The 12,546-nt window shown below is 32.2% G+C and overlaps 1 protein-coding gene across 5 annotated transcripts in view; it reads right to left on the bottom strand.

Moving 5' to 3' along the window:
• The window catches only part of LOC129958114 (sialic acid synthase-like), a 121,637-nt gene that overhangs the window by 97,903 nt on the left and 11,188 nt on the right, over positions 1–12,546 (bottom strand). For all 5 annotated transcript variants that reach the window (XM_056070308.1, XM_056070305.1, XM_056070310.1 and 2 more), the window contains exon 4: positions 1,943–2,158. In XM_056070308.1, the coding sequence (XP_055926283.1) occupies positions 1,943–2,158 (216 nt within the window). The remainder of the gene's footprint in view (positions 1–1,942; positions 2,159–12,546) is intronic.

Below are 12,546 nucleotides of genomic sequence, written 5' to 3'. Positions count from 1 at the left end.
ATATCATTTACTGCATGTCATTTTTGCAAGGCAGAATAATCAAATGAGATACTACAGGGTTTCCGAAACAATATACACATAAAATCGTATAAGAAAATGTTCATTTCTTTTTATACACTTTCTGCGAAAATGAAATATGGGAGAAACATGTACTTGTACAATATACCAAATAACAGATTAAATTTAATGTGTTTAATATATTAATACAATTATTAATATAATATCACAAAATTTTAATAACACAAATTCATGCTTTCTTTTTCGTAATGTGTGGCACAGTAGAAGTAGAAACTTCCAGGATACATTTCTCAAAATTTTCTCGCATACTCCTTGAAAAAGGTACAACCTTCTTCCTCGCACTTCATGAATGTTTGGATTTTTAAATTTAGACTCCCGCATATAAGCATTTTCTGCTTTAAAGTATAATGAATAAAATCTAGTATGCATTTGGACGTCTTGTTTCAATCGAATGTAAAGAATTTTAGTAATAAGATCATATACCAAATTTCATTTATCTAAATCGTTGAATTTTCCAGCTATCACATTTACATGCATGCTAGTGTAGAGATTGAGAAACGATCAACATCTTGACTGATTTATTTTAAACTTGATACTTATTTAACCTTTCAATGCTAAATCATTATACCAGATTTTATTAGTCTTTATACTTTGCCATTACCATGTTCACCTATTCTCAGACAGCTAGATAGACTTGAATGAGATTGGATTTTGTTCAAAATTTGATAGAAATTTACAAATTTGGCTTAAATAACATATGCCAAATTTCATCCGTGAAGCTCAAAGCATTTTTAAGTTAACTTGTTAAAAAAAAATGTGTTTTGCAGATGAACTAATGAAGTCGTCAAAAACGTGGAGATTCGTCAAAATTCTGAATTCAAACTTTTCGACGTTTGCAACTCTGCTTCTTTCAATACGAGAAAGTAAAAAGAAATAAATAAATAAAACGATCATTTGTTTTTCTTTTTTTAAAAAAAATTCCATTAAAGTTGAAAATCATAAAAATAATGTAGGTTGGACCTAGTTACATTACGTTTTCCACAGAGCTCAAAAACATTTTCATTAATTTTGCTGATCAATTTGACACTCAAAAGAAAGAAAAATATATATTAAAAATAATATCTTTCGAGGAAAATATAAAATATATATCGTTTATACTTATTTATTGCATATTATATATATATTAGCAATAAATAAATTACGGTATTTTGTCTTTTTTTCACTGCAATTCCGAATACTAATATAACCAGCTTTACTGTTCCAAAATTGTTTTGACTAAGAATTTGACTTTTAAACCGGTATCGTTCGCTATTCAATCTAAAACTAGTGTATTAAAAAACCTTAATTCCAATGGATTATCATAGTAATATCATAAATTATACAAACAATCATTCCTAAAGATTAAATTCTTTTAAACAATATATTTATAAACATGCATAATACAGGAGATAATAAAACAATTAATGAATAAGTAAGTTTGAAAACAGTCGGTAGAAGATTAATCCATCAAAATTTGGAGACGTGCTCTTCCGAAATGAAGGCACTTACGGAGGTGACGATACTGCATAGCCGAAATTTCAGTTTATCTTAAGTATAAACTGTCGCTGCCTGCTGTGTGACTAGAAATGCGAATGGCGTAAGTGTCAGACTTCAGTAAATGACCGATTTTCACTGTCTGCCAACATCGTTTCATTTTACTTGTGAAAAAAGACTCGTAAATTGTTAACTACGATATTAATCATTAATTTTTTTAAAAAAAGTAAATCTCAGTTTTTGACTAAACTTTCCTGGTTTTTTCTCCGATTTCTCAGAATTCCTTGACAATTCCCGCTATTTCCTATTTCCCGGACGACTGGTCATCTTGATATGTATATTAGGGACACTCATTATATAAAATTAATAAATATTGAAAATGATACTTTACCTGATCCATACCAGTTGCTGTAAAAATCAATCCAAGTTCTTCAGCATACTGTTTTAATTTAACGAAATTTTCATTTGATAATTCTAGAGCTCTCATATGTTCTCCATAAGTAGCTCCAAGGGCATGCTCTTTTTCATACGGACGATTTAAAGCTTCCTGAGTATATCTACTTTGTAAGTCACATTTTTGAAATGCCACACAATGTACTCCACAATCCTAATAAAAAAAAGAAAATATAAACACAATGTAACTTCAAAAATTACAAACTTTGCACTTTTAAAGCTATTCACCTTTGGCAGAGATCTGATTCGCTGGAGATATTAGTTATATTTAATTTCAGTTAAATCTCTTAGACATAACTTCATGTCCACGATTCCGTTAACAAATCACTTTTAAGTATCAAATGGTCATAGACATTAAAGCCGTTTCCTTTCAAAGATCTCTTTTCACTGTGAACATGATACTTTCTAATGGAAACCAGTCCTAGCTATGACATAGCGTTATCAAAAACGTAAATGCGCGGTTATCAATCTCAGTGATGCGATTGAAAAAAAAAGTGGAAATCCAAAAATACGACAGGAAACAACGCGCGAAAGCAAGACAACAAAGAGCACGAATCAAATAATCAATGTAAAGTAAAAATTATCAAAATTACAGCCCAATTAACTTTTATATTATTTTCAAAATGTTTACAAAAGTTAGACATCTACAACAACGCTTTTCTTAAACACACTTTATATTGTCAGGATAAATTTAAATATACAGGTTAGCAGGAAATAAACTTTCAGATTAGACGGTTACTAGAATGCCTTGTATTTGTCCAAATAAGATGGCAAACAAACAGTTCATGTTTTGTTTTTGTTTTTTTCCCGGTACAAGACGAAAGGAAATCCCATATTCTAGAGTCGAAAACGAAGCTATAGCGGTCGTTGAAGCCATCTTGGCACAGGCATTATACCAGTAATTTACCGTGTATTTGACATGCTGTATTACACAATACAAAAAAACTTGGGATTGATTTTGGACTTTTATTCCTACAAAATCAAACTGTGCACCTGTTACAAGGATTCAGAGGTTCATAAAACGTTTGCACATGAATTCCTAGCTGGAATGGTGGCCGATGTCCGTGGATGTCAATTCAAAAGAACGAAGCTCACTTTTGTCTAAAAGGCAAGTTAGCACCCACAATTATCAAATTTATCATAGGATTTTTTTTTTTTTTTTTTTGAAGGAATAACTGCAAATAAAATCCAAACCTTTTCCGTAACAGGACAATGATACCGTGATATGCTGAGAAATTTTGTAATCCCACAATTTTCTTTAGCTTAGATCTCCTCAGAGCATCATTTTTATGCACCATTCCACAATGATCGTCGTATAAAGCAATTGTTAAGAGAGAATTCCACAGATGCACGGATCACCAGCTCTCGTTCTCTAATATCATAGCCAACTCATTCTACGGATATCACCCCGTGCGACTTTTGGGTTTAAAGATTTCTGAAGGACAAACTTGACTCAACTGTCTAAGGCCAGCATCTGTACCATATCTGAAGACTCCGTGGCATGATTTTGATATTCCGGTTAACTTACTCCTGTCATCTGTGGAAAATATGGTTTTACCATTACAGCACACTTTTGGTCATAATAGAGGAAAGAAAGCAATTTTTGTGCAATTTTTGTATTATTTAACATCTATAAAGCATATTAAACTTTTTATGTGTATTACACAGCCACCCATCGGCGTATTTTTGCACTAAAATTGGTACAAATAAATATTAAGTGTATAACTTGACTAATTTCAAATTTTTTCATTTGAACCAATATAAAATAATTTCTGAAATAAGTTTCCTCTGAAGTTTGAAACTTATTTCTTACTATCCCTATAAATAGGAAAACAAATATCAGAGGAAAACCAGGACTTTATTGTAAATGTATCTGATTAGCATATTCTGGTAACCATTCCTTTAATGGTTAGTGGGCCTTTGCAGCTATCTCGGGCACATTAATGTTTTTTTTTTTTTTTTTTTTTTTTTTTTGTTGTTGTTGTTTTGTTTCTTTACAGGTCATTGTCATGGTTCAATTGGCGTTTCATAGTTTGTTTCTGAGCAACAGTCCCATTGGTAAAACTAACAATTTCATTTTGTGAACAAACTTAAAATTCGAAAGGAAATTTTGAGTCTGGGACCTCATTTTATCTCATGAATATTTCACTGTAATTTGGCAAATTTGCCTAATAAGATGTGAAGGGACAGGGCAGCAAACAAGGAAGGGTTTTTAATTTCTCTTACTCAAAGATAAAATGCAAATTTTTTAAATTTATTTTTGTTCAAAACTATACGGAAGGCCGCGGAAAAATCACATCCTTGCTATTTTCTAAATTTCCAGGTACTGTAACTTCAACTTTTCATTCGTCTTGTAAGAACACATATAGTAAACAGAATTACTACTTTTTTTTTCAGCTTTTTAACAATGGAAGAAAATCACACGATTAAATATTCGATGAAACAATGAACACGACTTGATTCAGGGCAACAAGTTATCTGTCGTTGGAAATTAGGCAAAATGTATTTTCTAAAAAACTGCCAAAATTCAAGAAAAAAATGCGCAAAATTGGTGCAATTTTCATTTTTTTTTTAATGATATCTGTTGGGATGAAGCGAGCGGACTATTTTTCTGGTGTAGGAATATCTGTGTGACTACGCTTCTGGCGCTTCGTTCCGGCACCATTCCTCCCGCGAACAAGATGCTGTGTGCGTAACTGTCAATACCTGTGTTTTTTTCTTTTCGTTTTCTTTGTCTAATAAATGTGCTGTCTTCAAGAACCATGCTGAGATTATTGAAAAGTAACAACAAATTGGTAGCAGTCCGTGGTTCTGGTCCGTGGTAAATGTTTCGTTAAAATTTCTAAGTGAACTGTGTGACTGAAACGAAACTGTCAAAAACGAAATTGCCAGCATGGATAAATTAAATGTCCCTGAGCTGAATGGAACTAATTATTTTATTTGGGCATTGAAAATACAGGCAGCACTGAGTTTGGACTCTGTTATATCCGCGGTGAAACCAGATAATCTAAGTGAAAAAGATGCAGCAGAATGGACCAGAAAAATTCTGACGCCGTTGCTTACATTAAGTTATCATTATCAGACGAACAGGCCCTACAGTTCGCAGCAGAGGAAAATGCAAAAATTCTTTGGGATAAAATAAAGTCAACATTTACGGGTCAAGCAGAAGACCGCAAAATAGATGCCGGTAATGAATTGAAAAATCTTCAAATGAAAAATAATGAATCGGCAAACGATTATGTTGCCAGAGCAAGAAGAATTGCTACGAAGTGTCATTCTTTAGGACTGGATGTCACACCTAGGGAACTCGTTTACTATACAGTGCGCGGACTGAAAGGAAAATTCTCTGAAGTGCGAGATATTCTCAAAACCCAACGTGACAAGTCAATGGACGAAATATTAGAAATTTTACGTGAAGAAGAAATTACCTGTTATTCGCCGACGAGTACTCGCGCTGAAGGAATCAATGCGGAAGTGTTTTATTCTAGAAAAAAACAAAAGTTCTGGTGTAAGGCTCTGTTACATCTGCAGACGCCCAAATCATATCGCCAAGGACTGTTTTTACAGGAATAAAAATGCTAGTAGAAGTGCTCCATGTAATGAAAATAATCAAAGGCGAAATACACAACATCGTGCCAACCAATCAACGAAACGACGAAGTGTTAGTGATGTGTTTACTACTTCTCATCGAGAAGAAAGCCTAAGTGATAAAATATGGTTGCTGGACAGTGGAGCTTCTTGTCATATGGCCAAAGACAATATTTGGTTTGAAAAAATAATCTCTGAAACAAGGGATATTTATTTAGCTGGTAAAGACTCTAAAATTTTGTGTGAGGGAATCGGAACAGTTAAAACAAAAACTGTAAGTAATAATCCTAGAAATTTAACAATTACTAATGTTAGCTATGTTCCTGAACTAAGATATAATTTATTGTCAGTAACTTGTTTGATGGATAAGGGTTGTAAAATTAAATCGAATAATAATTGTATGTTGATTTTTGATAAAGATAATAATTTAGTTACTAAAGCATTTAAAAATAACAATAGATTAGAATTATTTTTGGAACCATTGTATAATTCAGAGTCTTATTTTTCTAAGCAATCCACTAGTAATTATGAGATTTGGCATTACAGATTATGTCATTTAAATCCTAAATATATGCTTAAAATGAAAGATTATATGGATATTAATGATATAAATGATTTTAGATGTAAAATTTGTGATATAAGTAAGATAACCAGAAAAACTCATCCTAATATTGCCGTAAATCAAAGTTCTGAAATTCTTGAGTTGATTCATGCTAATCTGTGTGGTCCTTTCAACCTGAATCATTTGGTGGCGCAAAATATTTCATGATATTGGTGGATGATTTTTCTGGCATGTATTTTACTTATTTCTTAAAAAATAAAAATGAAGTGTTTAATATATTTTCACAATTTAAAGCAAAATATGAAAAATTAACTGATAAAAGAATTAAAAAATTAAGAACTGACAATGGTTTAGAATTTGTAAATGAACAACTTGATACTTATCTTGCTAATTCAGGAATATTTCATGAAAAAACTATTCCATACAATAGTGAAAGTAACGGTAAAGCTGAAAGGGCGAACCGCATTCTGTTAGAAAGGGCTAGATCTTTGTTATATGAAATTGAGCTTCCATTAAAATTTTGGGCTGAAGCCATTAATTGTAGCACCCAAGTGTCTAATATAACCCCACGTAAAGGAAAAGAAAAAATACCCCTTGAAATTTGGACAGGTAGAAAACCGAAATTGAATTATCTTAAAAAATTCGGTTGTGTGGCTTATTTTCACGTTCCGAAAGTAATGAGAAATAAATTTGAAGTTCCAGGAAAACGTCGTATAATGCTAGGATACGCTAGAGAAAGAAAGGGTTATCGAATTTATGACATCAAAAGCCGAAAAATAACAGAAGAGAGATCAGTTAAATTCAATGAATCTTTAAAAGGTAGTACTTATTTGGGGAAAACGGAAGCAGAAACTTGGGATATTAATCCACTGCTTGAAACTTCTCCAACGGCATGTAAGATAAATCAAAAAACAAAAAGTGAAATATCTAGTTTAGAAATTCCTGACGAATCGGCAGAGGATGAGAATAGTGATTCATCAATTCTATACCATAGTAGAACTTCGCGTCAGACAGACGCCGCTATAAGGGATGAAAACGAAACACCATATGTTGAATCAAGTAGTAATAATATCGTAAATCAGATTCCAGTCAGACGTTCGGAAAGACTCAAATCTAAACAAATGTCAGCTAATGCAGTTTATAACATTCTGAATACATACTTAGAGGCAAAAAATAGTGCTGATTAGAAGAACTGGGAAAGAGCAATGAAAAATTAATTTGATTCGTTAAATAAACATGAAGTTTGGGAAATAGTAAATAAGCCTGCAAAAACAAAATTAATAAAAAAGTAAATGGGTATATTCTTTAAAACAAAATAATTCTGGTGAAACAAAATATAAAGCGAGATTTGTAGCAGCAGGTTTTAATCAAATAAAAAATAAAGATTTTTCCGAGTCTTATTCACCTGTTGTGAATATTGAATCTTTCAGAATGTTGATGGCACTTGCATCTAAATTAAATTTATTTTTTAAATTCTTTGACGTTAAAACTGCATATTTATATAGTGATATTGAAGAAACTGTTTATATATTACCTCCACCTGGTTATTAAAAATTAATTGGAGATGAAAAATTGTGTAAGTTGCAAAAGAGTATCTATGGCTTACCACAGTCTGGCAGAAACTGGTATATGACTATAAAAAGTGAATTAGAAAAATTAGGATTGATGCAACTGGCCTCTGACAATTGTGTATTCATTAAAACTGTTGGTAAATATATTTTTATATTATGTATGTATGTAGATGATTTTGCAATTTTTTCTAATAATGATGAAATGTGTCAAGAGATTGTAAATAGCATCAAAAGCATATTTGAATTACAAGAGAACAAAACCGGTAAATTTTTAGGTATAGAAATTGTTAAACATGAAAATGGTATTAGTCTGTGTCAATCTGAATATATTGAATCATTATTGGTTAAACATAATCTAGAAAAATGTAAAAGTATAACTCCAATTGTAAAAGGAGAAGATAAGAATTTCCCTTCCACAAATGAACTGGTTGACATCACGATGTATCAAGAATTAATTGGTGAACTTTTATATTTAGCTAATAGAACGCGGCCTGATTTATCATTTGTAATAACATATTTGTCACAATTTAATCATAAACCAGAGAAAAGGCATTATAATTTGGCTAAAAGAGTCCTAAGATATTTAATGGGTTCAAAAGATAAATTGTTTTATGACAGTAAGTTTGGTATTCTTAATGCAAGTTCTGATGCTAGTTGGGGGAATGCAGAAAATGCAAATCATTTTCTGGTGGTGTAATTAAATTAGGTAATTCATTAATTTCATGGAAATGTCATAAGCAAAAAAGTGTCAGTCTGTCAACGTGTGAAGCTGAGTTATTTGCTATTTCTGAAATATGTAAAGACATTATTTGGACTGTAAACTTATTAACTGTGTTAAACTGTAAACAATTTATAAATATTACTGTAACCTTAAACTCAGATAGTAGAGCAGCAATTCAGTGGATTAAGTGCACCAGGTCTTCAAATAAATCAAGACATATGAATTTACGTTTTCATTTTGTGGAAGATTTGTTGGAAGATAATGTAATTAAATTAGAATATGTTCAAATAGAATGTTTAATTGCAGATTTTCTTACAAAAGCTGTAAGTGAAGAAAAGCTAAAGTATTCTGTGAAAAATATATCGTTAATTTCTTAATTTTTGTAATTACATATAATTTTTTGTATTGTTGAGTGTATTTAATTTTTATGTGTATTATAAATGCTCGAAAAATGTCACTCGCAGGAAGGGTGTGTTGGGATGAAGCGAGCGGACTATTTTTCTGGTGTAGGAATATCTGTGTGACTACGCTTCTGGCGCTTCGTTCCGGCACCATTCCTCCCGCGAACAAGAGGCTGTGTGCGTAATTGTCAATATCTGTTTTTTTTTTTTTTTTTTCGTTTTCTTTGTCTAATAAATGTGCTGTCTTCAAGAACCATGCTGAGATTATTGAAAAGTAACAACAATATCAATACTAAAAATTGGTATAATTAAAAAGAATATTTTTAAAATTTTGGAATAGTGTAAAATTTATTTTTGTGAACTACTATTTTTGGAAGTTGCGGTTTAAGGACAATTTTTAAACCCAAACAATAAATTGTGCTGTAGTCAGATGTCCGATGCATTCGTGAAATTCGATGATCAAAAACATTCCATTCATTTCTGAAAGGTCCTGATATCAGGAAAATATGGATTTTCAAATGCAGAAGGAAAATTACTTTTAACATTGCAAATGTTCGAATTTGTTCTTGCCATTTCAGCATTAGCGATAATTCTCGTAATATGAAAGCTTGGTACTCTAACAGAAAAAAAGAAAAAAAAATGAAGTCCCAACATTAAATGTATCATTATCTGAAAAAGATGATGCTTCGTAAGGTGTGAAAACGGGCATTGGTAACTGTGAATAAGTTAACATCATTAAAATAGAAATTCATGGGGGGGGGGAATCATTAAAAACATCATTAAAATAGAAATTCATATCATTTCAACCTCCCTGTTCCCATTAATAAAAAGGAAAATGCGTCAGAATACCTCAGACAATTGGCCTTGGAAGTCATTAATAAAATCCCTAAATGTGACATTAAATTGTATACTGACGGCAGAAAAATCGACAATTCTGCAGGTAGTGGCATCTATATTGTAACTCCTCAGTCTAGTTTTTCTCTATGTCAGCGAAATCCAGACTTCTGTTCCGTTTTTAGAAGCGAACTTTTAGCAATCGATGAGGGACTTAAGAAAATTTTACACGAAAATAATTATAAGAACCTTTGGATTCTTACTGATAGCCGCAGCTCAATGGAACACCTTAACAATTGGACCTATGTTGGAGATAAAGCAAGTTTGTCTATTCTTCAGAAGTTGAAGCTGATTTCACTTCAACATGATATTCATTTCCAGTGGATCCCATCTCATGTGGATCTACTTGGTAACGAAATAGCAGACAGGCTTGCAAAGAAAGGAAGCAGCCTAGCGACTTCCTCTTCTGCTGAGCTCACACACTTAGAACTATTCTCTCAGGCGAAATTCCTAAATAAGAAGAATTGGATGGTTCCCCCTACTCATGATTGGTATAGAGCCAATAAGCCGGGGCAGTCCTTAAATCTTCCTTGTGATAGAAAAACCAACACTTGTCTGTCGCGCCTTGCCAGTGGCCACATTAAATGTCTTTTCTTTTCTCAGGGTGAAAAGTTTTACCCTCTCTGCCCGAAATGCTGCCAGCATCAGGCCTCTGCTGAACATATTCTGGACTGTCTAGGATTTCATTGGGGAGAAATTTATTCTTCTCCCTTCCTCGTTTTTGACTTTCTTCTTGTCAACGGATTTTTGGATTTGGTCTGACTACGTCAGACCATGGAGATTAGCAACAACAACAACAAAATAGAAATTTCAAGACAAGAGTGCAGCTTTTCAGGTTGAGTCTCAATTTATTTTAGAACAGGGGAAACACACTGTTTCAATGGAAAAGAAACTGAAAGATTAAAAGGATCAAATACTTACATGAAAAGACAAATAAAAACACATCAGACGATAAATTAAACAGAACACTTTCAAAAGGTGTCAACAGAATTTTAGGGGCATTATTTTCTCAGGGTCAAACAAAATTGCATACTGACAGAAAAAAAAAAAAAGGAAAATGGAAACTGATATACTATACTGACTGAGCTATCACTCTAAGAACTGTTTCCAGAAGATATTACAAATTCTTGAAAGATGTTTTCGGATCCCCTCTATTAAGTGTTTCAACTTTAAAAATATACATTAAAAATTCATTTAAATGTCAGCCTGGTATATTGTATGATGTATTAGCATTAATGAAAACTCAGGCTTCTAAATTTTCTACATTGCAACGAATTTCTGACCTCTGTTTTGATTAAATGAATTGCGATAGCTGCTTTTCATATCATCATGATTAAGATCGCATTATAGGTCTTAATTCCAATGTTATAATGGCTAGAGGTTTCTTCTTCTCATAAAAACAAATATTTAATTTCGATTTCAACATTCAAATGACATCAGATCTGTTGAATAAATTAATAATTTCAATAGAAAATGCTGGCAATAAAGTCATTGTTAATCTGGGGGGGGGAGTATTTTTCAGTTTGGAATGAACTGAAAGTATCTTATATACATTCTTTCTTTCCCAAACTTCCGATTCTTTTAGAAAAATAAGGATGCTTGCCAATATTTCACATCTTTACAAAGTCACTAGGAATCATTTTCGCGATAAAGATTTTAATTATACGGGAGCAAAATTCCTAACAAGTAACAGAAAGATTACTTATGTTGGATTCAAATGAAATTAAACTGCAACCGAAACATGTTTCCCCATATCTCAGTCAAAAACGGGAGTGCCAAAGAGTAAATTTAGCGGTTCAATTTTTTTTCATCGATCAGCTCACCGATGTCATTGCTATCTACCTCTAGCCTCATAATCTTGGCGAGAGGCAAAGTTTTGCCGATCAAAGCTCATAAGTACTTGCTCAAAACCCCTTGGAATCGCGTTCGACAACGTTATATGGCCGAAACTTTTTCATATAGATATAAAGGTTCACTTCAAACAAACGTTCTACATACACACTAACACAAGCTAATCTAGCACGTGGCGTCATAGAATCTTTTCTTTACTTGTTCTGCGAAACATCACTCGTCAAGAGAGTCACCTATTTACATTTTGTTTTGCTCGTCATGCGAGGTGTTTGTTAAACGAGGTTTGACTTATTTTTTATAAAATAGCATCAGTGCATTTAGTTTGGCAACACTGGAAAAGGCCAGATGATGACCTTGCACTTTTCACAGTGCAAGGTCATGATCTAATCATAATAAAATGATGGCCTTAAAAAGTCTTGTTACGCATTTTTTAATAGTTTCTAAATATATATATTTCTGATGTATTCATCTACTTAACAGAATATTATTGAATTATGCCGTTATTTATTTTTGCCGGCCTGTAATGTTACGTTTAAATTATCTCATTTTTGGGGAATAAAAAGTTGTATTTTTTTTCCCTTCCATTTTTTAACGATTTCAGAGAAGTAAAACACCTTTTATTATGCGTTCGAAGTATAGTTTATACATTTTTACTCAAGTATTATTTCATTTTTTAATATTGAACGGAGGGGGGGGGGAGAAAGCAAGACTAAGACAGTCAGATCAAGTCAAGAGAGAAACAGAAAGCAGCTGAACACGAAGGAAGAGATGACGAGGAAAAGTTGGACTCAATGAAATGCTCATATGATCGTACATGTAAATAATATAAAAATTTGTACATTTTTATTATCTACGTGCAATACTAATTAGAAATAGAAACTGTTTTTAATTAGCATTGCACATAAATTATTTCTAATCCGGATCCACACATTTAAACAAAATTTCACCTTAAAA

This window comes from Argiope bruennichi, chromosome X1 (genome assembly GCF_947563725.1).
Source record: "Argiope bruennichi chromosome X1, qqArgBrue1.1, whole genome shotgun sequence".
NCBI classification, from domain to species: domain Eukaryota; kingdom Metazoa; phylum Arthropoda; class Arachnida; order Araneae; family Araneidae; genus Argiope; species Argiope bruennichi.
Note: the sequence above shows the minus strand (reverse complement) of the source record. Positions and strands in the feature narration are given on the sequence as shown.